At 37.5% G+C, this 25,943-nt stretch overlaps 2 protein-coding genes across 2 annotated transcripts in view; one reads left to right on the forward strand and one right to left on the reverse strand.

Moving 5' to 3' along the window:
• The first annotated feature begins 160 nt into the window (after positions 1 to 160).
• Positions 161 to 19,663, forward strand: STRADB (STE20 related adaptor beta). The gene is made up of 12 exons (XM_090282639.1): positions 161 to 378; positions 3,338 to 3,437; positions 7,473 to 7,553; positions 10,706 to 10,805; positions 13,594 to 13,715; positions 14,591 to 14,699; positions 15,522 to 15,645; positions 16,837 to 17,008; positions 17,313 to 17,417; positions 17,577 to 17,821; positions 18,319 to 18,361; positions 18,841 to 19,663. Exons 2-12 carry the CDS (start codon positions 3,426 to 3,428, stop codon positions 18,982 to 18,984), a joined length of 1,257 nt encoding a protein of 418 aa, XP_090138765.1. The 5' UTR covers positions 161 to 378; positions 3,338 to 3,425; the 3' UTR covers positions 18,985 to 19,663.
• Positions 19,664 to 23,317: 3,654 nt separating this feature from the next.
• Positions 23,318 to 25,943, reverse strand: part of CATSPERT (catsper channel auxiliary subunit tau) — a 56,680-nt gene continuing 54,054 nt past the window's right edge. Inside the window, 2 exon segments of the mRNA XM_090288043.1 lie at positions 23,318 to 23,395; positions 23,397 to 23,624. Of these exon segments, the coding sequence (XP_090144169.1) occupies positions 23,318 to 23,395; positions 23,397 to 23,624 (306 nt within the window).

A 25,943-nucleotide genomic window follows, 5' to 3' on the forward strand; every position in this document is an offset into this window, starting at 1 on the left:
CCAGCCCTCGACTTGCTGGGAATTGTAGTTTCCTGTCGACCCCGCCCCCACATCCTCCGGAGTTGTAGTCTCGCCCATGCCCCGCCCCCAAGCTCGAAGGCCACGCCCCCTAGCTGTCTATCCCCGAGGTAGGAGGCGGGGCCGCGGCCCCAAGTCGGGTGGGGCGAATCCCGTCCGAACAGATAGCCTGGGACTGGGGCAGAGTTCCTGGCGCGCCGCTCCAGTCCGGGTCGCGCCGGCCTCCTGCGCCCCGCGGTCCGCGCTGGGAGCGGGCCTTGAGCCCCAACCTTGCCCCTCGGTGGACCAGGCTCGTACGCTCGCCCAGGCCCTGCACCGCTGGCCGCCTGAGGAAGAGTCACTGGCGTGGTCGCCTTCAGGGTAATAAGGCGAGGCCGGCCCGGGAGGGGAAAGTCTAGGGGCCGGTCGGGACAGGAAGGAGGGCGGTGGGGTCCGCGCACGCCTCGGGAATGCCGAGGCTAACTCGCCGGGGAACCTGGAGCGCCGCCCCTGCCTCCGGCGCAGCCCTGGCCCTACCCGGATCCCCTGGCGTCGCGGTGGCAGAGGCACCTGCGTGCCGGGTGGGCGGTGCCCGCTGGCGTTGGGGGCTCCAGGTACGAGGGGTGGGAGCTGGCTGCTGCACTCTCTCCCCCCAAGCTCTCACCTGTGGCTGCGCTCTCGGGCCTGGCGGAGTTTCTAGACTAAAGACACCCTGCGGCCCCGGCTCTCTGTGCCACCTTGTGCGAGTTCGCTATACAAAGCCCACCGCCGCCCCGAAGCAGGATAGGAAGGAACTTTTTACGAAAGTAAAGGTCCAAGCTTCGTTTTATCCTCAGTATTTAAGTTCAGCATTGCGTTTTTCCCTCGTGGGTTTGTTGTGTGACACAATGCCGACCCAACACAGAGCACACAGTAGGCGTTCAGTAAATGTTTTTTGAAAGCTTGAGTCACGATGTTAAGTTTAGAAAATTCTACTGAGTTGTGCGTCGCTGTAACTTTTAAGATATTATGGGTTCCCAAGATCACTGAAAATTACAATAATTTTAAAGCTCAGCGAAGAGTTAATAAGGGCTTTTTGTTCTTCTGTTTTTGCATTCTTCTATAGCAATGGCCTGTTGGATGCTTAAATTGACTCAAAACCCGAGTTCTGTAAAAAGACGCAGCTCATGATTTTCACTGAAAGTGTCAACCTTAAAAATTAAAACTTTCGGACTACCATTCTATTATAGGACCAATTTAAATTATTGATAAAGCTTTATCCTAATTAGCTTTTTAGATACAAGTGCAAGGGATCACACTGATGTACTTGTGAGTACATTTAGAAAATTAGGTCTCTGAAATATAAATTTTTAAAAACTATATATTCACATTTGGTGAAAGAGCATGTAGAGAAAACTATGACAGCGAATCATCCCCTCCCAACACACACACACACACACACACACACACACACACACACACGCCCCACCCCCACCCTTACTACCTGCAGCTGCTGCCTTAACCTCAAATTCTCTCTTAGTAGACTGGCATATCTAAAGCAAAAACCTGTGAGATTAAACCACGTCATGGGGACAGCCCCTTTAGTACTAACAGTTCTCACAAGTTGTGCACATTTCTTCTCAGTTTTTCTGAAAAGTAGGTAAGGTAACAAAGCTTAAAGTTTTTTTATTGTTAAGAAAGAACCTGGGCATAAAAAAGAAAAAAAAAGAAAGAAAGAACCTGCTAATACTAAGTGAAAAGCAGGAAACAAAATCCTAATAACCAGAAAATTCAGTTCATCATGACATCCTTTGTCTTTCTGCTTGTGGGAAGGTAAGTTACAAGTGGTCAGGGCCTTCTCTGCCCCTTCACCAGTGAGCGTCCCAATGCCCTGCACAGTGCCTGATCCATAACAGCCATTTATTAAACAATTGTGGAATGAATGAATACTTGGCTGTTTCACATAACAGTATAATGACTTTCTGTGTGTATGTGGTTTCTTCATTTGCTTGCATATTTCCTTAGAATAAATTACTAGAAGTGAGAATTTTAGTGGGGCAAAAGCTATGAATAGTTTCATGGTTATCAAAGTAGTGTCAACCAGCTATCCAAATGAGCCATACCATATTGTGCTGGTATATTTGAGTGTGCCTTTCAGAGCATCCTCTCAAGCTCTCATATTGATACAGTGTTTGGTAGTTATGGGTGCTTTCAGATGAAGTATTTCATTTGACCTCAGTCACCCTGGGAGGTGGGCAGGGCAGGTGTTGCCTTCCTCCTTTTATAACAGCAGCTTCCAGCACCTGAAATTGATACAGTGAATGACAGATGTCAAAATCATACGCTTCCAGGTTCTTCTTTCTCCCATTCTTTAACTTTGGTTTGTAGTGAACATCCTGAATAAATTCACATCTTTCTGTAGCAATAAAATTGGATACCACTTTATGATATTTATGGTTTACAAAATCTTCCTTTTCTTTCTCATTTTGCTCAGATATTTGCAGATGCTTTTTCATGAACTTGAGGACTTCATTAAAGTGAAATAAAACAATTTATAGGAAAGAAAAGATATTTATTAGGTATAAGGAAATAATCAGGCACTAGCAAGTTTAGAAAATTACTACCCTTTCTATTAGGAAAGATCTAGAAACTTTTGGTGGTGCTTTTGTAGCTCCTTGAATCTGAAGAAGTTGCTCTTTTAAATCTCAGAATCTGTTGCAGAGTCTTCATAAACTATTGAGTTTAATACTCTGTTGGTGAAAGTGGACAGGGGTCATTTGCATAGTAATCTGCATGTCTTTCATATCTGTTAGTAAATTCCAAGAACAGAATTGAGAACTAAAAATAAGGTAAAAAATATTCAGCCTACAAAAAATGTTATTTTCACATGAAAACAGAAAAATATTAATTCTTAATTTGCTGGTCAGGGAACCCAAATGATTTAATAGGTTATGAATCTGATCAGGAAACTTTGGAAGTTTCAAAGTTTCTTATAAGTGGACTTCTTGGGGCACCATTTATATCAAAAGTGGGTCCAACATTGTTTTTCCATATTATTTTCACATTTGCATAGGTTCTTTAAAAAAGTACAGAAAAGTTAGGGAAGGAGAGATGCAGGTATATTGAGGCTTTGAAAATATCTAGAACCTCCCTTCAATTTCCCTCTACCTCTCTGTTGTGATGTCAGATCCCAAATAGTGTTCATTAAACAGAAATGCTCTTCAAAGACACTTTCTGGTAATGTCTCTCTCTAGTCCTTGTGTCCTAGAATAGCTGCCTAAATATTGTGTGGGTTTATGGCAATTAGTTCCTCAAGAAACTTTTATGTAAATCTAAATTATTTTGCTTTTGTTTTTTATAGTAGGATATTTCTACATCTTGAAGATAAAGCAAAAATCTTCTCTGTAATAGATGGATTTTTGTCACTTTCTGTGAACTAAAGCGATTCAATGTCTCTTCTGGTAAGTTTTTGTTAATTGAATCTAATTTTGTGACATCAAGAGTAGTTAGATGTTAATGCAGAGCCAAAACAAAAGGCGTATTCTAATGCGATATTCTTTACTCTGAGATGTTATTTTGACTTGAACAACTTCTTGTTTTAAGAAATGAGTTAAATTCTCATTGACTTTGTTTCTTCCAAAAATTTCTCCTATACTTTTCTGATATACTCATTATTCTGTTCTTTTGACCCATACCCACTTTTTCTCATACATATGCTGTACTTGGATATGCCTCTCTCATCAGGTTAGCCAGGCCTTATTATTTAAATCTTTCAAAAATCTCTTTTACAAATTTCCATCTGACTAAAGGCAGGCAAAAATTTTTTTAAATAAGCCCTTTGACTTAAGAGAAGAAAGCATTTGGATCAGTGTGCAATATGATGTATAGATACCAACTTGTTTTCGTTGATATTAGAGCCATGTCTAATGTACTTTAGTGGATATTGGTATCTACATTAGATTAAGTAGTTTTAGGGCTTTCATCATGTCTTATATAGACTATAGTACTTGAATATTTGAATTATATTAAAGCAGTGATCTTTTAAAAAGTGATGGGTACATTTGTATAAGGATATGTAGTTTACAGAAAACTCTTATACGTCATATCTCTTTCAGTCTTCAAAGTTGTGAGTGATTGGCAGGGCAGGTGGTATAATCCTTATTTTGAGTTTGGCCCAAGATTGCAAAGAATTAGAGCTAGGGCTCAAACTCATATCTGCCAATCAACACCTTCATTTGCCAAGTCTGAGAGGTAGAACTATGAAGTTAGGAGAAGGTTTTATTAGTTATATAGAAAATAGAGGCTGCATTTACTTTGTTTAAAGTATAACTTTTCTACTTAAAAGGGGGAGCTTTATATATCTGGAAAATACATTGTGGTGAGATACCTACCTCATTTTCTAAAGCAGTACTATCTGTAAAGAGCCAGATAGTATTGGTGTGCTATATGATCTCTGTTAAATTACTCTTCTGTTTTATTCAGTGTGAAAGCAATCATAGGCAGTATGTAAATGAATGGTCTGTGGGTCAGTTTAACCATAGCTGGTTGACCCTTGCTCTAAAGGATTACTTAAGATATGAAAGGGAATTTGATAAAGACTCTTAGATCCAGAGGGTTGTATGGTTACCCAGGGCTTCCAAATTTTGGGAAAATTATATATTTTATTTACTTATTTTAAATTTATTGATTTTAGAAAGTGAGAAAAAGAAAGAGAGAAACATGGATTTGTTGTTCCACTTATTTATCCATTCATTGGTTGATTCTTAATATGTGTTCTGACCAGGGATGAAACAAACCCCCAACCTTGGCGTATCCAAATGACCTACCTTGCCAAGGCAGAAAAAGGATATTTTAATCTATTCCATAATTATGGATTTTGTGAAAAATAAAATATGATAATGGGTGATTTATATTCATTTAATTTATTAATAATTTTACTTTAAATTATATCCTTCCTGCAATAATGAAATATTTAGAATCCTTTGACCAAAATATTCATATTTTTTCCTAAATGAGATATTTGTACAACTGAGACAGAGTTGATATTTTTACTTATGAAGGACTCTTCCCCATTTAAGTTTTACCCTCTGTTTGATAATTAAGAAATGATGTTTTCAAAGGGGCAACATAAAATATTTTTCTTTTAGATTCTCTACAAGGTTAACTACTTTTCACTTGGCTGTTATAATAATGGATAAAAAATTACATTTAAAAATATTTTGAATGGTTTTAAATCATTATACTGACTAAGATATTCATGTATAGGTTTTTCATGAGCTATTATAATCAATAGCATTCAGTTGATTCAATGTGGATAGAAAAATCTCTTTTAAGAATAAAGTATGAGTATTTTGTGATTTTGTTTTATAACCTGGGCAGCTAGTGAACATGCTCACATTATTGAGGGGGTCAACAATAATATTCCGCCTTATGATACTGGCTGATTTTAGCTGTCTTCATATTTAATAATGACCACTTTCTTGCTTTTTGAAAATTTTATATAAAGATAATGAAATGTAAGTTTATGCTAGTTTATTAAATGGTTTCTGTATTTCTATAAACTGAAGACGTAGATCACAATTCTTATTTTAAAAATAAATTAGGGTCATTTTAAGTTTTAAAAAATATGCCCAATATGTCTTAAATTAACTTGTTTTCCATTCAAAAAACTAATGGACATTTCTTTAGATGAAAGATTCTTTTTATATGCTTGAATGTATTTTGATAGCTCTGTCAGAGGTGCCCCCCTACACTTGCCAAGACTACTTTGGTGATTTGCTAGGAGGACTTGCAAAACTTAGCATATACTCTTACTCACAACTAAGATTTATTACAGCAAAAGGATAGAGCAAAATCATCAAGGGTAAAGGTATGTGGAGTGGATTTTGGAGGAAACCAGGCACAAACTTCCAAGAAGCCTCTCTCAGTGGGGTCACATAGGATGTGCTTAATTCCCCCAGAGTGTGATAACATGTATGAAATATTGCTTGCCAAGGAAACCCATTAGAGACTTGTTCTTGGGGGGGTTTACTGGGGATTGGTCATGTAGGTACTTCCTCCTAGCAGGTAACTAATTCCAGACTCCCAGAAAAAAAGCAGGTGTTCAGCATAAATCACATTGTTTGCATGAACAGTTTAGGCACAGTGAGCCATTCTTATCAGAGAATGGTAGGAACTTTCCTGAAATTTAAATTCCTAGATACCAGCTAAGGGTCAGCCTTGCAGGCAGGACTTTTCTAACAATAGCAGTTTTTAGGCCCACTGTGTTCACTCTTTTCTGCACAATGGTGTTACTTACTATTGTGAAAAAATTCAGGGTAAGTGTTGCAAAAAACAAATGTCAAATATAATATGTAAATGACCTAACTGATGGTTATTTTCAACATGAGCAACAGTACTAAGTAGCTTCCAAAACTGCTATTATAAAGTTGATTCACCCTAGGCAAATCAGTAGAAACTTTGGAAAGGAAATGATTCCACAGCTCTCTTGACATTATTAGCTTCTGTTCTTCAAGGGCAAGTTTTACTTGATAACATTGGTAAGGTATACCAACTGTAGGAACCCAACTTAAAATAATCCGTAGTTCAGGCTAACTGGGAAAACAGTTTGATTAGTGAGAAATTCTGGCATATTTTAAAAGAAAAGAAGTTTGATTACTTTAAAGTAACTGACTACAAAGTATTAATGAATGGGTTTATAAAGACTCATTTTATATTAGTATTTTAATGTGCATATAAAAATGAATGTTCATGAGATACTTGAAAATAATTTATTATAAAAATCTCTTTCAAAAAATTTGTTTATAATTTTCTTTTGACTTGTCCTTTCTTCCTAAATAGTATAAGGTCAGCTGCACCCCACTAATTGGTGATGTGAAAAATCACATATAGGTGTTACATTTCTTTATTGGCAATATGTGATAAGAGGACATGGGTTAAAATGCAAGAAAATGTAAATCACAATAATGGAACTAAGTCTCTTAATTTGCCTTGAGTTGAAGTTAAAGGTGTTTATCACCTTAAGAAACTGAAGTGGTTCCAGATATACTCAATGTGTAGTTTAATGTGGATTAAAATGGTTCCTACACTTAAAAAAAAAGTCTGAGGATCGAAATAAAAATGATTATGATGAGTACAGCAGAAAAATCTTTAGCTAAAATCAGAAGAAAACTGCAAAGATGATGGCAGTGTTAAATATCAGCACCAGCTGTAAAAATGAATTGATACTATGACCTCCAGAGAGAGGACAAGGATCAGAGATAGCGCCAAGTAGAATTATAACATGAAACTTGTCTCTGGACATGCAGCTGCTTCTCCCTTTTCTCGCATACTGAGTACCTCCACAGTATGAATCCTGGCTTCAGTTCTAGGTCCCTGCATGCTACCCTTTCCCTCTGCCCCTTACTCCAGTCACTAGACCTCTTTGTATCCACACACCACCACTGCTCGTCTTATGGCTTATTTTTCACTTATTTACTTCATTTTTGAATTTCCAGAATTGTTTCTGCACTTCACGAACACAAGTTGAATCACTCAGACCTGAAAAACAGTCTGAAACTGGTATCCATCAAAACTTGGTAAGGAAATGATTGAGTACAATTAATGCTCTTCCTTTGCCTTCTGTAATACCATTCAGTTCTGGTTCTCCTGTATCTCTTCTTCTTTACAGTGTCTTCTACTATTTCTTCTTTTACTCCTGCTTTTCTCCAGAGGTCTATAATTGGCCTCTTCTCTTCCGCCTAAACCATCTCTCCTTGAGCAATCTCACCTATTCCTGTGGCTTTAGTTGCTCAAATTTCAGATTATCCTACCACCCTGGCTCTTTCTTGGGCACCAGAGGTATCTATAGAATACGTCAGATTAAGGTTTTCAAAGGAATCTTTATGTAGTTTGAATAAGACCTTAATCTTCTCTCAGATTTCACCAACATGTTGTGTTTCCTTCATTGGCTAATGAAAACCCATCTACTAAGTCTTCCTAACTAGAGACTGTGGAATTATTCTCACACTGCACCTACCTCTGCTCCCATATTCAGTTATACACCCAGTCTTATGAATTTGTATCTTTGAGTCTGTGCTCTCCTTCGCCTGATCACTACTGCTACCCAAGTATCATCATGTCTCACCTAGACTGTTGCAGGTAGACTCTAGACACACATACAGCCTCCTCTCACCGCTCAGGTCAGTATGCAGCACTGTTACCAGTACAGGCCTGGTTGCATCACTTCCAGCTTTAAAGCTTTCACTGGTTTCCAAAAGCCTATGGGTAAAGCCTATACTTTTTTTTTTCCATTTAGGAAGTTTATCCAGAAGCCCTTTCTAAACCAACGCTTGTGAGGGGTGGGGCAGGCAGAGTTGGTTGTACCCAAGAAATCTGAAGAGAGATCTTTACCATTCCACGAGCATCTCTGGAGCTGGCATGGCTCTACCTAACTGTCCTACTTGTCCGAGGACCCTGGGCATTTATACTCTTGTATCCATCAGTCTTGGATCCAGGCTGCCCCCAGGGAAGTGGCATAACCTTGGGCAGGGCAGCTTCTTTCTGAAGAGGATAGTTCCCTGTATGAGACTCACTTGTCCTTGTGGTTGGGGAGATAGGTGCCTCCATTCTGAAAGGAAATCTGGCTGTGTACCATAGTATCCACCAGGGGGAGAATCAGTTAATGAGTCAAGGACAGGAGCTATTACTGAGTCTTAGGATACTAATAGAGGTTTTCTAGGTGAGTGAAGGGGAAGGCCTCAACTTCTTAGCATGGTATAGGGACTGTTAGTGGTAGGGATGCATATAATTTTTTAGTTTTATTTCTTGCTACTGAGTCTTAGCACATATTCTTTCTGCTTGATAATACCCTTCTCCCCTTTCTGCCTCTAAAATTTCCCCTCATTCATAAAGAGTTGGCTCCAGTATCACATCTCTGAAGCCATCCCTCTTGTACCTTTTATTTCATTATGCTCCTGCAGAGCTTAGTCCCATAAAATGGCATTTACTATAATATCTCACAATGATTGATGTATATACTTATCCTTCTATAACATGATCTCCATAAAATAGGCATTCCTGTCTTTTTCCTCTTTCTCTCTCCCTGGGCAATGTCTGATATAAATAATACTTAAAGAAACATGCTTGGGAATAAATACTTCTCTGGGATCTACCCCCCCAAGCCCCCGCCTCTGCCCTTCATTCTTTCTTTATACTGTAATTCTCACTACAGAATAGAACCTGCCTTGCAAATGGCTTATTTCTTACAAAATAAGGTAATCCCATTTAATCCTGTTTATTTATCCTGATTGTTTCAGCAGTTGTCTTCATTTCTGTCATTTTACTTTTTACTCACTAATACTCTAAAGCCTTCCAGTTACCTTCCCTTTTGTACAATAGGATATAGTGTCTAATTCTAGTTTTCATTCAAATATTACCCTTCAGCACTGACTGGTGTGGCTCATTTGGTTGAATGCTGGCCTGTGAAGCAGAGGATCACCAGATTGATTCCCAGTCAGGGCACATGCCTGGGTTGCAGACCAGGTCCCCAGTTGGGGGCGTGCGAGAGGCAACCACTCACTGATGTTTCTCTCCCTCTCTCTCTCCCTTCCCCTCTCTCTAAAAATAAATTAAAACAAACAAAAAATCTCTTTTTTCGAAGACTACCTGTTTTAAAGAAATTAAATGGATATATTTTGATTTTCTCTTTTTTTTTCCATTGGGATTATTTCCAATTGTATAGTAGAATTTATTTTTATAATCTTTCATCTCTTTAACAATGTTCACCTTTATTCATTTTTAGTCATGAACTTACAGTTTTCTCTGCTCCCTTAAAACGTTAGGGAACATGTAGAATTAAGGATATAAAAAGTAGTTAGCACAATTCCTAGCACATAGTAATATCATTTCTAACCTCCTTCTTCCCTCTCCTTACCTTGGTGGCAGTAATAAGATTCTAGCCACCTGCTGGTGCCTGTAAGGCTCCTAAGTGTCTTCTGGAGCACTGGTGTCCTTTGGGAGAGCCTCAGGGCTATCATATGACACCAGTGGTGTCGGCCTCCTCTGTCTCCTGCATGCCCGTTTCACTGCCCCTGGGATGGTGCAGAGAGCTAGGACTCTGACTCTGAGGCACCCTGGCCAACACCTCATATTGCTTCATGGTCATTAGTTCAGGAAGTCTGGGCTCTGTCCTCCCGTTTTTTGTTTTCTCTTACGATTCATTTTGTCTTGTGAGAAACAGCAATTTTAATAGACTGGGGTATGGAAATTGTTCCTTGACTGTTAATACCTCCACTAGCTGAGTATTGCCTGTCTGAACAATGGACAAAACTTGTGATCACTTGAAGCAATAGCATAAGCATAGAATATTCCTCACAGGTCCCTGCATCTCTTCCTTTGATATATTTATTTATTACCTACCTTGAAGAATTAATAACCATTCTTAACAACTCCTAAAAATGCTTACTGGAAATTGTGCTGGAGAGTATTCTTTGCTACCTGTGAATCTGTGTTTCTCGTCTTCTCCTTCTTTATAGGCTCATAGATTTCTAACTGGCCTCAACCATTAGCAATTGTAAATTCTTCTTAGATCTTAAAACAGTGTCTTAAGTCAACTTTCAGTGTGCCCTCCTAATAGCACTTGTATATCTGAAAATACAATACCTATATTTTATATTGGGGCAGGGTACCAAATTGGGAGATTAAAAAGGTGTGTACCTATTTTTGTTTTCATCTTTCTAAAACAACACAGGTTGATGAGCCAACCTGTTCCAGGTGGCCTCCATCCACTAGACACAGTGAAGTGATCTGTTCCACCAACGTTTCTCACTATGAACTCCAAGTGGAAATAGGTAATAATCATGGATTTCATATAATTGATCCTTCATTGTTAAAAATTAAATTGATGACAAAAAAGATCTTTCTCGCCACAGTCCTTTAACCAGACTACTTTTTTTAAAACTTAAAAATTTACCTAAAATCCCTTTTGTAGCAGAAACCTATCTCCGTGAAGCTTGAAACAGGATGGGTATTATTTATAGCCTTATACATATGAACCATTTGCTCTGAACATTCAGAAACATCTATTCAGCACTACAAACAGGTGCTATGTTAGATGCTAGGGCCATAAAGCCGTGTAAAACACCTGAGGTGTCCACATCTTCTTTGGGAAGATGAACACATGAGATAGCGAGAGGCTCCTGCAGCAGAGGTGTGTACGTGTTATGGAAACAGGGAAGATGGAGCAAAAAGGAGCTGGGTCCTAAAGAATTAAGAAGAACACAACAAGGACACCAGCCTGTTAAACCAAGCACGCCGTTGACCGGGGACAGCCAACTGACCTGGAGCCTGCACGATCCTTCCCCATGTGGGAAGGCCACCCTCCCCTCCACACTCCCACTCTTATTAGGGTTTTCTGGACCCAAGGGTAGGTAGGACGACGACCATGTCCAGCTTGAAGCAGCTAGAGGAGCTTGAGACCTTCGCCCATTGTCCTTTACAAGATTACAAAGGGTCCTAATATTTGAGAGGGGGGGGATAGTTAATTTTTACGAACCAGGGGTATGGACTTGGGGGGATTGCTGGGGGAGGGGGGTGCTGGGTGGAGGGGAGCAAGGGGGAGAAAATTGGAACTGTTGTAACAATATAGTCAATAATAAAAAAAAAAAAAGAAGAAGAGTTTGCTAAATGTTCTAGTCAGGGTGTTTGTTACAAACAACAGCAAACAGTCCTAACAAGCAGAAGAGGAATTCTTTAAACAATATTGCCAACTCACAGAAGTACTGGCTGGAGAAATACATAGGCTTGGAAGAAGCCAGGAGAAGCTACATGACTGGAACTACAGCCAGGGCCATGACATCGGGGCAGCCTAGGAAGTGTCGTATCCAGTAGGGTGTTACACCCACCATTGCATCCTACGGCAGTGAGTTCTGACTGCCCCTGCTTCTTTACGTCACTCACTGCATCCTCCAGCTGGACAGGCTTAGGTCACTGACCCTCCATGCCAGGGTCAAGGAGGCAAAGAGAGGATAAGGAACTGACCTTTTCTAAAATAGCACTGGTGGAAATGCCCTAAAATTAGAAAGGAGGTTCAGATGGTGTCAATTCAAAAAAGATAACATGTACTGGGTTGGCCAAAAGGTTCGTTTGTGTTTTCCTGTAAGATGGCTCTAGTAGCACTTAGTTGTCATTAACTTCATTTGAAACAATTTTGTTAGACTGTATTGTGACGGCTGTCGTATCAGAGTGCATTAAAAAAAAATCAAAATTGGTAAACTTTTGTATAGCCATATTAATATTGAAGGTAGAAGAAAGTTGCAACATTTTCAGCATGCTATGCTTTATTATTTCAAGAAATGTAAAAAATGCAACTGAAACACAAAAAAAGATTTGTGCAGTGTATGGAGGTGCTGTGAGTGATCAAATGTGTCAAAAGTGGTTTGCAAAGTTTTGTGCTGGAGATTTCTTTCTAGACAGTGCTCCACAGTCGGGTAGACCAGTTGAAGTTGATAGCGATCAAATCGAGACATTAATTGAGAACAGTCAACTTTATACCCCTTAGGAGACAGTTAGCATAATGAAAATATCCAAATCAATAAAGTTATTGGTGAAAATGAAAGCTGTGCCTTATTTTACATAAAAAGCTAAACAGACTTTTTGGCCAACCCAATATTTAGTTCAATAGATGACTGAGGAAGTATGGTTAGGAAGGGACTACCACGCAGTTGCCTAGAAGTGGGAACAGGGGGAGAGTAGGCAGTGGTAGGAGATAAATCTGGGAGGTTCGGAACACCTTGTGAAAGACCTCACGTGGTGTATTTAATTCAGACTCTCTCTCTGTATCAGCCCCCACAATTTATCCATTTTATCACTCTAAGGATTTAAGGCACAATTTGGGACTTAACCTCTATGTGCTAGAAAGACGTTGTGGAATAGTGATGATGGTAATAATGGCATCTAAATAAGGCATTGTATTGAACATTTTATATGGATTTTTCATTTTACCCTTTACCACTCCCATTTTGCAGGTAAGAATTCTGAAGTTCTGAGATTTGAAAGCAAATCTTTCTGACCATAGGGTCTAAGCTCTCAGCTGCCACACTGTAGTATCTTCCTGTTGATAAAATGCTGAATTTAGAAGTACAACTGCTAGCAACTCCAGGCAGCATTCTGGAAGATGCAGTAGATTAGTCATGAGGAAGTATCATCCTCATCACCTGAGTCTTTTTAAAAATTGCAATGCCTATATGCCATTACAGGCTTACTTAATCAAAATTTCTGGTGAATGGAAGCCAGGCATAGGCTTTTGAAGTAGTTTCCTCAGTCATTTCAATGCACGCCCTGGTTGAGAATACAGGGCGTACTGAGGAAGTCACTGCATTTCTCCAGAGAAAGAAGACTGGACTTGAACTGAGGCAGTGATGCTGGCATTGGAGAGGAAGGGATGAATTGAAGAATAAGGTCTTTTTAAAGATAAAAGTGGAAGAATTTGGTGACTGGAAAAGAGAGGGAACTAATGTTTATTAAGTGCCTGTTAACAGTGTTTCCTTGAAAAGCTGAAGTTTTTAATTTTGATGTAGTCCAAATTATCAATTCTTTTTCTTCTTTGGTTGCTAACACAAGTTTTATGTCTGATTATAGGAAGAGGATTTGACAACTTGACTTCAGTCCATCTTGCACGGCACACTCCTACAGGAACACTGGTGACTATAAAAATTACAAATCTGGAAAACTGCACTGAAGAACGCCTGAAAGCTTTACAGGTAACAATATGAAAAAATAATATATTTAAAGTACTGTCAATCTGAGGAGTTAACATCTGTAAGAATTTTTTCTACAAATTAATCATTCTGTTAGAGAAAGGTAGATGTCTTTCTTCTAATAAACATGCAATTACGGAGTTGGAAAGAATACTAGGAAGCCAGATTCATGAAAGAACAAATATATTCAAACTTCAGTAACTACTATAAATTTCTTCAAATGAATATCATATTTGAAATGTTGATCTTAAGATTTGCAGTACCCTTAGTCACTAAGTCCAATCACAAATAGTCATACAGGGAAATAGAAAAAAACTAAAGCAAACAGTTTCCTTTCCATCCAGTTATGTAAAATTCACTTCTAAATTGATAAATTTTAACAGAATTGCCTCTTAGGAATATTATAATACTATTTTCATTGCCACTAATCATTTTTGATATAAAGAGGGAAAGGATTTTGTTTTGATATTGTGCTCATTTTTTAAACTGTTTATATATGTACATGTATATTGCACAGAAAAAAGATTGGAAGTTAATAGTGTCTTTCTCTGCAATGTAATGTTAGCAGTGACTTATTTTCATATATTTATTTATTTTTAAATGTTTATGTACTGAGAACATAGTATCATTAATGAGTGTGACCTCTAGAATCAAACTGTCTTAAGGTCAAATCCCACTTTCACTCATATTAATTATGTGCTCCTCTTCTGTAAAATGGTAATCGTAGTGGTTGTGAGATTTAAAGAGATGACAGCACTAGGAACAGTGGTTGGTACTAATAAGTTCTACTGACTGTTTGCTGCCACTACTGCTGTTATCTTCGTCATAAGGGAAAACAAAGGTTTTTAAATGTTTTCTCTCTTATATGTCTCTCCTAGAAAGCTGTAATTCTGTCTCACTTTTTCCGGCACCCCAATATTACAACTTATTGGACTGTTTTCACTGTTGGCAGCTGGCTTTGGGTTATTTCTCCATTTATGGCCTATGGTAAGAAAATTCACTCTAGGTAAAAACTCATAGTTTAGCCTGGATACTATAATTACAAGGATGAATGGGATCTTAGATTTACAATTAACCATTTTTAATTTATAAATCTGATGGCCAATTCCAAATTTCACGATACATTTCTATTTCTGGAATTCATGTTGAATTTTAGTCTTTAGAAAAAAGTAGAATAGTTGTGGTGGTCAGTGAACCACCACTGCTTCTCCAGGAAGCCCAGGCCTGTGCACCAGCTGTCTTCTTCCCTTCAGTTTCCGTCCTCCCTCTCTCAGTGGAGAGCTCCCCTTGCTCCTCAGGTGCATCCCTATGTCTCTACATGGTAAACTTATTTCACTGTATTGAAAACATCTGAATATGTACTTGGCTCCTTCCCTGGATTTGAGCTTCTTGAAGGCAGGATTATGTATTTATTTATCATACAGAATGAGCACCTGGGTGCTTATACAGTACCTAGCACAAAGTAGTGTTGAATAAGTGTGTTGAATAAATAAACGAATGTTATAGAACTTTGATTTTTAGTGACAGCTTTTGTGAATTGTCTCTGGGTTTAAAAATATTTATACATATGTATATGCACACAGTATGTACTTTTTCAGTAATATTGAAAATTGTTAATTTTCTTTTCTGATCTCTAGAATGTCATTAGAAAAGTCTTTTTAAATGTTCTTGAAGGAAACTCTAAAATGTTACAAGGGTGTGTATGTGTGTGTGTGTGTGTGTGTTTATGGTTGAAAAGAGCATTTAGAACATAGCTAGAAGCAAAATTACTTAGACTGTTCATTTAAAGATTTCAGGGGTTTCTTTCAGGTTCAGCAAGTCAACTCTTGAGGACATACTTTCCTGAAGGAATGAGTGAAACTTTAATAAGAAATATTCTCTTTGGAGCAGTGAGAGGGTTGAACTATCTGCACCAAAATGGCTGTATTCACAGGTATTTACTTACTTGTATTTTGCAAAATGAAAGAATTTTAGTGGAAGAAATTTTTTAGGGAGCTTTTCGGAAGGAAGGAGGTTGACTGTCAGAAGGAGAGATAGGAAACTTGTAAATAAAAATTAAGGGAGGAAGGGGCAATACTGTTGACGCTTACATTTTGGTCATTCCCCACAATGTTCAGACCACCTTCTCTGTGCCAAGTGCTGTGCTTAGTGCTGGGGTGGAGCACCTGCCCTCCTAGAGCTCAAGCCTCAGACTAATGAGGGATGCAAGCTGTAGGAAGTGGGATCCTAGTTAGCTCTTTTTTTTCCCCCTTAAGCAAATAGCTCCTTTATCTGTTTTCATCTTTAAGTCATAATCATGTAAAAATTATAACTAAACCTTCCTTTGATTTCTTAAATAGTTTGCAGCACCTTTAGATTATCATACTAAATATTAATTCTCGTTACCAAGCTGTAGATACAGAATTGGCTAAATATTAAAAAACAGTGCTGTTTTAAGATACACTGGGACTTTGTTTTCCTTTTTAATTAAGTTACTTTTAAATAAGCTTTTTTCTTTGTTTCTGTCTCCTTAGAGCTTTTTTTTTTTTTATGATTTAGTGTTTTTAGCAGCATTCTAGTTAACTGAGAATTTATAACAGACTGTATTGTTATTAATCAAGATTTTATTATACTTCACCAGACTATTGGTCATCCTAATCTAATAGTCTCTTAGTTTCCAAATCTAGTATTTTGCAAAAACAGGCTCTTTTATAATTTATTTGACAAAGGAAATTTTTATATCAGACATATCTATAAATAGTGTTAATGCCATGAAAGGCTGTCTTTTTTTGATAATATTGCATTTAACTTTATGCTTTAAATATTAGTTGATTTTTTAGACTTCTCCTTGCGTGTTTTGCAATAGCATCCTAAAGAGTAAAATTAATTAGTTTATTCCATTCCAAGTTTGCAAAAAATATTATCACTTCCAAACATGTAGTTGTCAGTTATATCTTTCTTTGTCCTAATGCTGAAAGGATTCCTTAATTTCATGAACGTTTCCTATCTATACAGAGCAGTGTGCTGCTATTTTATAAAGAATATTTCATTTCTAAGAGAATACATGGATATGTTCTGACCAGATTTTTATTCTCTCTTCATTGGCCAATTTCCTAGTATTTAGGATTGTTTCTTTTTGTTCTAGGAGTTTTAAAGCCAGCCATATCCTCATTTCTGGTGATGGCCTAGTGACCCTTTCTGGCCTGTCCCATCTGCATAGTTTGGTTAAGCACGGACAGAGGCATAGGGCTGTGTATGATTTCCCACAGTTCAGCACATCAGTGCAGCCGTGGCTGAGTCCAGAACTACTGAGACAGGTCAGGTGTGGCCGTTGCATTGGGTTGTCTGTGAGTCTCGAGTGTCTTCTAAGCTTGACTATAAAGGACAATTGTGACTTTATATTTGGATTGGTGAATGGACTACTACTGCAAGACTTTTTTCTTTTCCTTGTCAAAATTATTATCTTAGGAATTTTAAAATTTCTACCATATATTAGGTATAGCTTGATTTCTTACTTATGAGTTTTTTCCACTATTGTTCACCATCCTTTATCAAAAAAGCACATGTATATAACTTTTAAAGTTATTTACACTAAAGGACTTCAAATTAATTGTCTTACAGGATTTACATGGATATAACGTAAAGTCAGATATTTACAGTGTTGGGATTACAGCGTGTGAATTGGCCAGTGGGCAGGTACCATTCCAGGACATGCATAGGACTCAGGTAAATGCTACTAAAATCCCTGAACTACCTTCCTTTCATATGATCCCTTATATTCTAGATAATACCTGTTAAACATCCTTGCTGTAAGACTTTTAGGGTCTTAACTGTTGTTGTTTTGCTATTTTGCCTGAAAAAGATTGAAGGAAATTTTTCTTTTAGATGCTGTTACAGAAACTGAAAGGTCCACCTTATAGCCCGTTGGATATCAGTATTTTCCCTCAGTCAGAATCCAGAATGAAGAATTCCCGATCAGGTGTAGACTCTGGGATTGGAGAAAGTGTGCTTGTCTCCAGTGGTGCTCACACAGTAAATAGTGACAGATTGCAAACACCATCTTCAAAAACTTTCTCACCTGCCTTCTTTAGCTTGGTACAGCTCTGTTTGCAACAAGATCCTGAGAAAAGGTAATATTGTTTACTTCTAATTAACATAAAACATATTTGTTTCTTATTTTATAGAAGCTTTGTGATAGTCTTTTCCCACCAAATTCAAATTTTTAATCTTTTGATCAAAAAATTATAGTCTAATCTAGAAAATATCAATGCCAAAAACAAGTAGAGGCAGTGAGCAAATGGGAAGAATACAGGATTCAAAGTCGGAAAACTTGGCTCCAGTCTTGTCTATTTTATTTCCTAACCAGGTCACCTTGTAAAAATCAGTTAATCTTTCTGGGCATTAATTGCCCCTTAATTCCCAGTAAATGTTGAGTTATGTACTAAATGAAGGATGTCTCTAGAATTAATTCTTCTCATTAGTCTAGGATAAAGCTAAGAATTAGGCTTCCTGACATATATAAGTTTTGGATTTTGTAGCTCTAAACCTAATTTCTAATCATTTTTACATCTAAAAATCTACATTCTAATATGAGGTTCTATTTTTTATAACTTTAAAAAATTTTCAGGCCATCAGCAAGCAGTTTATTGTCCCATGTTTTCTTCAAACAGGTAAGCTGATATTTTTAAATACTGTTAAAAAGTCACTTTCTTTTGTTCGCTTAATGGGACAATTTGGTTACCAAGGTTCTTAATAACTTTCTTACAAAATAAAGTTGAAAATCAAGAAAACATTTTGGTAGTTCAGTTACAGACTTTCTAAAATACATCCATTCTGCAAAACAAGTAAAAACAAATGGAATCTCATCATATATTACTATATCCTCAGTTTATACTTTAATTTAGAGACATTTTATTTTCCTATATTGTCTAGAAATGACTTAAAAGCAAAATAGTTCTGATAAAAATCAGTTTATTTGGCTATCACTTCTTCCTATTTTCAGATGACCAGAATCAATGGCATTTTTAGTGAAAATACCTAAAAATGGTTTTAAACACTTTTAATGATTTCTTTGGAAATAATTTATTGCTAACAAAACTAATGTATTGAATTTATGTACCAACAGCCTTATTTTGAGTTTCTTTAACAGATGAAAGAAGAGAGCCAGGATTCCATACTTTCACTGTTGCCTCCTGCTTATCACAAGCCATCAATAGCACTGCCTCCAGCCTCACCGTGGACTGAGCCAGAATGTGATTTTCCCAATGAAAAAGACTCAAACTGGGAATTCTAGGGCTGCCAAATCCTTTTATGTCCTATATACTTGACACTTTCTCCCTGCTGCTTTGCTTCTGTATTGCTAGGTACAAATACTAGAATTATACTTGAAAATACAGTTGGTGCACTGGAGAATCTACCATTTAAAACCACTCTATTCAAAGGAGCGTGAATCTGTAGCCCCTTTGGTTAGCTCAGAGTGCTGTTACAACTCCAGAGAAACTTTAGAATTCTTAATCTAGCTATGTTTATTGTCACCTAGTCTCAAAATTTTTTTCCCCAAAGCTGTGACTTTTTAAAAAATTGTCAGTATAGTTTTTGAGCCAGTTCATTCTTTCAGCATTTTGCTGCCCTCAGGGGAATGAGCCCTCAAAGGGCAGGGCTTCCAAGGATACTTTTTACTTCCAGATTCTCTAGCCTTTTTGATCAGCTACTGTTAGACCAACAGGCTAGTTTATCCTGGCATCAAACTCTTTTCTGGTAACAGGGAGAATGTTTATACTTTCCCATTTTCTTCTGTTAATACTTATAGTAATATCAAACTGAGCCTCATATTAAATGAGTCACTTGAAATATATAGAGAAGTTGTGGTGTGCTTTTTTTTAAGGGGCTAAAGTAGCACTTTTCTACTTAAGTAAATTATGATCCTAAATTCATGCCCCCCGTGGGAGCTCAATAAAGATTTACTGAATTGAGTTTATGTTTGTTTGTTTTTTCCTTTGGTTTGATAAACCTAAAACACAGATTCTAATTTGTTTTGCCAAGGAAAGCCGGTTTGCAAACAAATACATTTATTTACATAACTTGTGAATTGGAGACAACCTGATATTTGATTCAATGGAGGAAGAAGATGCTTTGGTCCTTTGTATGATTATTCTTGCTCCTATAGGTGATGCAACATATAATGACATAGAGATCTTAATCATGGTATTTATCATAATAGCAAAAGAGAGATGCTGTGCCTCAAAGAGTATGGTTTGAACTGTGGTAAATTGGGACCTATCTCAGTGGGTTTTCTTAATCTGTACACTCTTTTGTAACATTCCATTAAAAGTATTTTAAAATGATTGTCTTAAGACTAAAAAACCAATGAGACAGTATATAAATTAATAGACAATTATAAACACAAACCTTTTCATGTTTATTGACCAGCCACCATCAACAATGTTTAGGTGCCTCCATCAAGTAAGCTAAGGTGGAGGAGGGAGAGGAGGAGGTAAGTACCAGTTGAGGCCCTCAGATCACATGTAGTATTGGGGGCTATGGTATTCCTCTAACCTCCTCCTAAATTTCCCTTCCGCAAGAGGGGCTCAAAGGATCCATCAAGGAGTTTCTCCTGAATCTGGATGGAACACTGATAATGTATAATGCAAAGGGTGGACTGTGAAGACTGCGAAGCAGGGTCTCTCAGATCTGTGAGTGTATTGCCATTCTCCAGAGAAACAGAACCAATAGGAGATGTAATATCGGGAATTGCCTCACATGATTTTGGAAGCTACCAAGTGCCAAGATGTGTAAGGTGGAGCAAGACCTAGCAGAACCACTGGTGTTCTAGTTCAAAGATGACAGGCTGAAGACCCACGAAGAGCTGATGTTTCAGTTGAGTCCAAAGACAGAAGAAAGCTGATGCCCCCCATGTGAGGCACTCAGGCAGGAGTTCTCTTACTCAGGGGAAGGTCAACATTTTGTTCACTCCAGCCTTTAACTGAAGAGGCCCACTCATATCAAGAAGGGCAATCTGCTTTATTTCATCTATAGATTTAGATGTTAATTTCATCCAAAAGACCTCACAGAAACACCCAGAATAATGTTTGACAAAATATCTGGGCACCATGTGGCCCCTTCAAATGGACACATGAAATTAACCATCACAGTACCTATTGTATTGAACAATACTTTACTGATAGCCCTACCCTGAGAATATCTTAAATTTTGCACCACAGGCTCCTTGCTTGCTGTATTAGTTCTCTATTGCTGTTATAACATTAAAACAACATGAATTATTTTATGGTTCTAGAGGTCAGAAGTTTAAGTATTTTATTTATTTTTAGAAAGAGGAAGGGAGGGAGAAAGAGGGAGAGAAACAGCAGTGTGTGGTTGCCTCTCGCACACCCCAACTGGGGGCCTGGCCTGCAAGCCAGGTATGTGCCCTGACTGGGAATTGAACTGCTGACCCTTTGGTTCTCAGGGCAGCACTCAATCCACTGAGCCACACCAGCCAGGATAGGAAGTCAGAAGTTTAAAATGGACTGGCAGTGCTATGTTCCTCCTGGAGGCTCTGGAGGAGGATCTGCTGCCTTTTCCAGCCCCTAGAGTGCCTGCCTCCCTTTGCTTCATGGGCCAGCATTACTCCAACTTCTGTTTCAGCAATCCCATCTTTTCTAACACTGACCATTCTGCCTTTCATGTGTAAGGACGCTTGAGATTATTTTGGGCCTACCCAGATAATCCAGGATAATCTCATCTCAAGAGTCTTAATTTAGTCACAGTTGCAAAATCCCTTGCCATGTAAATTACCGTATTCACAGGTTCCATGGATTAGGATGGATAGGTCATTATTCTGCCTACCACACCTGTCCAGTCATCTCTACTGGCTTTCTGAAGGACCCAAGCTAGCAGTCACTTTAGCTAAAATCCTTCCTACGGGCTTCTGTGGTACTTTCCCAAACCGTGCTTACACAACTCTTATTCTAAGTACTGCTGTATGTATGTCCTTAACAGACTGTGGACTCCTTGGAAATACTGTCTCATTCATAAGAATATTTGTAGTGTTTAGCCAAGTGTTTGGCATATTATGGACATTTAATAAATATTTAAGAAATTCAACCTTGAATAAAGGTTATGAGATTTTGTGTTTTCATTTTTTAAAAGAACTTGGAAATTTGAGAGATTTCCAAAGCAGGAAATTTTTAACTCTTTAATGTGTCACAGTATTGCCACTAAGTTTAATGAGAGGCAAAGGGATTTGAAATTTCCATCTAGTATTTCCTCCTTTACTGCAATCCAGATCAATGGTTCTCCTCATAAGCGCTGCTGGCCAATTAATTGCCTATTAGCTCTTAAATCCATTTCTCCACTCTTCCCTTGCTCTGCTGCACTGGGAACTACAGTACATTTCCGAGCACCCTCACTCTGGTTTCCGGGGCGGCAGTGGTGAAAGATCAGAGGGCAAGGAGAGCCGGGAAGCATGGTATTTGTCACCCTTTTCCCCTACTCTCCTGTTTCTTCTGATGTCTCTGGCAGTGACTCTGTATTCTCCATCTTCTGGCTTTAGTACTCTGGGGTAGTAGCACTTTCTGCTCTTGCTGATCTCTGGATTGACTCCCCACCTTAGCCTTGATTCCATCACTCATGGAACCAATTCCCTGTGTTCCTTCTACTTGAAAATCTAGAGTTATATGTGTTTTACTAGTTACACACTGACTGACACAAGTACAACTTTGAGGATTACTAGAAAATCTTGGTCTCTGCCCCGCTACCCGCCATAAAAATTACTACCTTGATTATACCAATAAATGAATGATCAAGAATTAGGTTTTCCATCAGCCAATGTATTTAAACCCTATAGTTTGTGTTTTGTGGGAGAAAAATTCAAACTGACAAAAATTCTATAAATTAAAGTTTTTGCTTCTCAAAAATGAACCAGATCCAAATACTGTACTTGACAGGAATAGAACCAATTCTCAGAAATCTGATTTAAATCCTAAGTTGTTTAGTTACTTTTTTACAGTTTCTGCAATTTTATGCAGCTTCTTGAGTTATGTGTTATTAAAGAGGCCCTTTCATAGTTTTTCAAGTAAGTCACTATAGTGTAGGACATGCCTCAGGAACTACTATTAAATCTGTTCTTTGTTATATTTACAATGTAAAATGTAATATCCAGTATTAAAATTAACAAGTTCTATAGGTTTAGAGAATTGCATTTTGTTGAATCAAGAAATATAACTAAAGCTGAAGAGTAAAAGGCTAAAAAACTGCAAATACAGAACCTGAAAACTAGGTGGGCAGCAATAATTTAGAGCATAACAAAGATTTGAGAAATCAGAGAACTATGAATTGGAGTGATATTGTTACATAGTGAGGAAGAGGAAAACAGGGAATACAACTTGGCTAATAAATATGAACAATACATATTTCTGGATTTGTTCCTGAAGGTTCATAAACAAAAACACATTTACACCAAAAAAGTGTTTCTTTTCATTTTTAATTAAAACAAAATGGTTCTGACAAGATGAAATTTGGTTGCTGACTTCTATCACACAAAAGGACAGATCTCCAAACCATTTTGTTAATTGGAGAAATAATATTCTGACTGTTGGCGTCCCGTATCATTCTGAACTCTTTAACAATTAGGTAATATCACAAACGAGCAAACATTTTTTTTTTTTTTTTGGCTGTGTTTTATGGATATCATAATCTGGGATTGTTATCATTTAAGTGAACTAAGCCTGCTGAAACCATTCGAGGACTTGGAAATTTTCCAGTGTAGCTTTCCCGTCGTTTGTTAACCTCTGGAGCAGTATACGGTCTTGCAGAGTGTTTTACTCGATCATGGCTATCATCTGGGCTCTTTCCTAAAAGCCTGGCTCTTGATTTCAGTTTTTCAAGATGCCGAAAAGAGGTCATAGGTGAATCCTCAAATCTATCCGAACAATCCTAAATATTAAAATAAAAGATCAAGTTGGTGAGTTAGGCCTCTGACGGAGAGCAGGTTGACAGCTGGGGGGTGGGGGAGGAGAGGCCGAGAGGTAGGGGGTGGAGAGATTGAGCAGGAAGGGAAAAGGGCTGATGGACATTGACAACAGTGTGGTGAATGCTGGGGGGAGAGGAGTATAAGGAGACTAAATGGTAATGGGAAAATATACAACAAAGATTAAATTTTTTAAAAGTATATTTTAAATTTATGAGGACCAAAGTTTGTCATATCAACAGTTAAAGAGAAAAATGAGAGCATCAAATGTTTTATATGCAAATTCGGACCCTATACCCAATACCACTCATTAGAAACTACAATACTATAGAAATCGTGCTTTTGAAAAAAACTTACTGTTTCAAAGGATCTGTTATTTCAAGAGATAGAAGATATAAAGCTTGAAACCAGATAAATTTAGGGCAGCTGTCCTCAGAGGTCAGACTCCTAGGCAAAGCCAAACAGCTTATTCTATAATCCTTTTCCTCCAAATAACGTCTTCCTCATCCCCAAGTATAAAAATTATAAACTCATGTTTTACTATTTATATTATCTAAACTTTCACTCCTTAAAAGTTAATAAACATCTTTAATACACACATGCACATACACACAGAGCCTGGCATCTAAAAATATGGTTATGTTTATATTAAAAAATTTCATGTGCATTTTGCGAGTAAACAAAACATTCAAGAAAGTAACTAAAAGATATATACAAAAAATAATTTTTAAAAATGGTAGCTGTGTTAGGGTGGTAGGATTATGAGCTTTGTTTTCCTTTTCACATTTTTTATACTATGGCTATGTTTTACTGATATATAATCCATGAGTACCCATAAAATGATATGGAGTTATTAGTCATTCTCAAATTAGTTTCCTCTGCAGTTTAAGCAGCTTGTCTCAACACTTCACAGAGATGGCCACACCCAAGGAGTGGACTGCTTTCATTTGGAGAGAAACTGGAAGTGGATTTAGAATTGGAGGGTTGGGGGAGGTTCAGCAGCATGAAGAATTAGACAGCAATAAAGAGAAGATCTACAAAACAGGACATATTAAGAGTAAAGAAATACTACCTACTTTACATTTTTGCCTCGGTTTGCAGAGGGCAAGGAAACATTCTTCCTCCTCCCTCTTACATACAGAGAGCAGTTAGGTAAGGCATATTATTAAGGGAATTTCTGTTACACTGGTGAGCAATATATAACTTTTTGCTTCATAGTAGATGTAACAGATTGCTAGAGTTCCAGTGGAAGTGAATGGAGACCAACGCCAATGGTAATTTTTCCGGATATTCCTACAACTCAGTTTCTCAGTCTTGTGTTTTGATTCCTTTTGGGAGATTTTAGAGAATCAGGTGAGCAAGTCATTCTGATGATCTGAAAAATCCCCTCTTACCATGCAGTTCTCTGTTGCCAAAAACACTAAAGAAAAGTTTAGGTACTGTTGGTTTAACAGAGGGAAATAAAGATAACTCTATCTCCCTTACTCTTAGAATAAAAATTCTGAAATCCTTTATAATCTCATAACATACAACATAAAAACAATTTCTTGTTTTGTTTAAAATGATATTAATGATTCCATTTGTCTAAAGGAACTTCACAAAGTCTTTCTTTTCCAAAGACTATAAATCCATCTTTTTTCTATTCCTAGTGTGCACAAACCTTCACTCATTCGATACTAAGTTACTGAATTTAGATAGAAAAGAGAAATCCAAAGTTGAGAGTGTAAGTTATGTTAATAGTAGTTACCCTGCTACTAATTTGCTTTACTATTTACTAAAGCTAAATATTTGCTTTACTACAGAAAATCAATTTTCTATAGAAATTCATCTATTCTGAAATTAGATCTATTTTCTCAAAAACAGAATTATGCACATCAAATTATAATATCATTTTAGAATGTATTATTTCCCCAATTGCAGGTCACGCCTATGTATATACACCAACAGATAAAAGCAGTGGTCAAGAAAATTAAAATATGTCCCTTCCATTCCCAGATTTTAACTTTCATTAGAATGGTTTATATAAAGTCTAGTAGATTTACCTTTCTATTTTATTTAATATCAAAAAAATAGATTTGAATTCCCAAGTTTGTCAGCACACAAATATAGCAGTGGGGTGGTGGTAAAAGAAGAGTAGAAGTTAAATTTAAATTTTGCAGTTCATACCCTAATGCTTAGCAAATTAACTGACACATATTATCTTTGTTTACTGAAACAGATAGTTCAGTGACCTGAAAAAAAAAACAAAAACTCTTATGTTTATACTTACATCGGTATGAAAAAAA

Source organism: Furipterus horrens, unplaced genomic scaffold (assembly GCF_987537825.1).
Source record: "Furipterus horrens unplaced genomic scaffold, mFurHor1.1.pri manual_scaffold_1, whole genome shotgun sequence".
NCBI lineage: Eukaryota > Metazoa > Chordata > Mammalia > Chiroptera > Furipteridae > Furipterus > Furipterus horrens.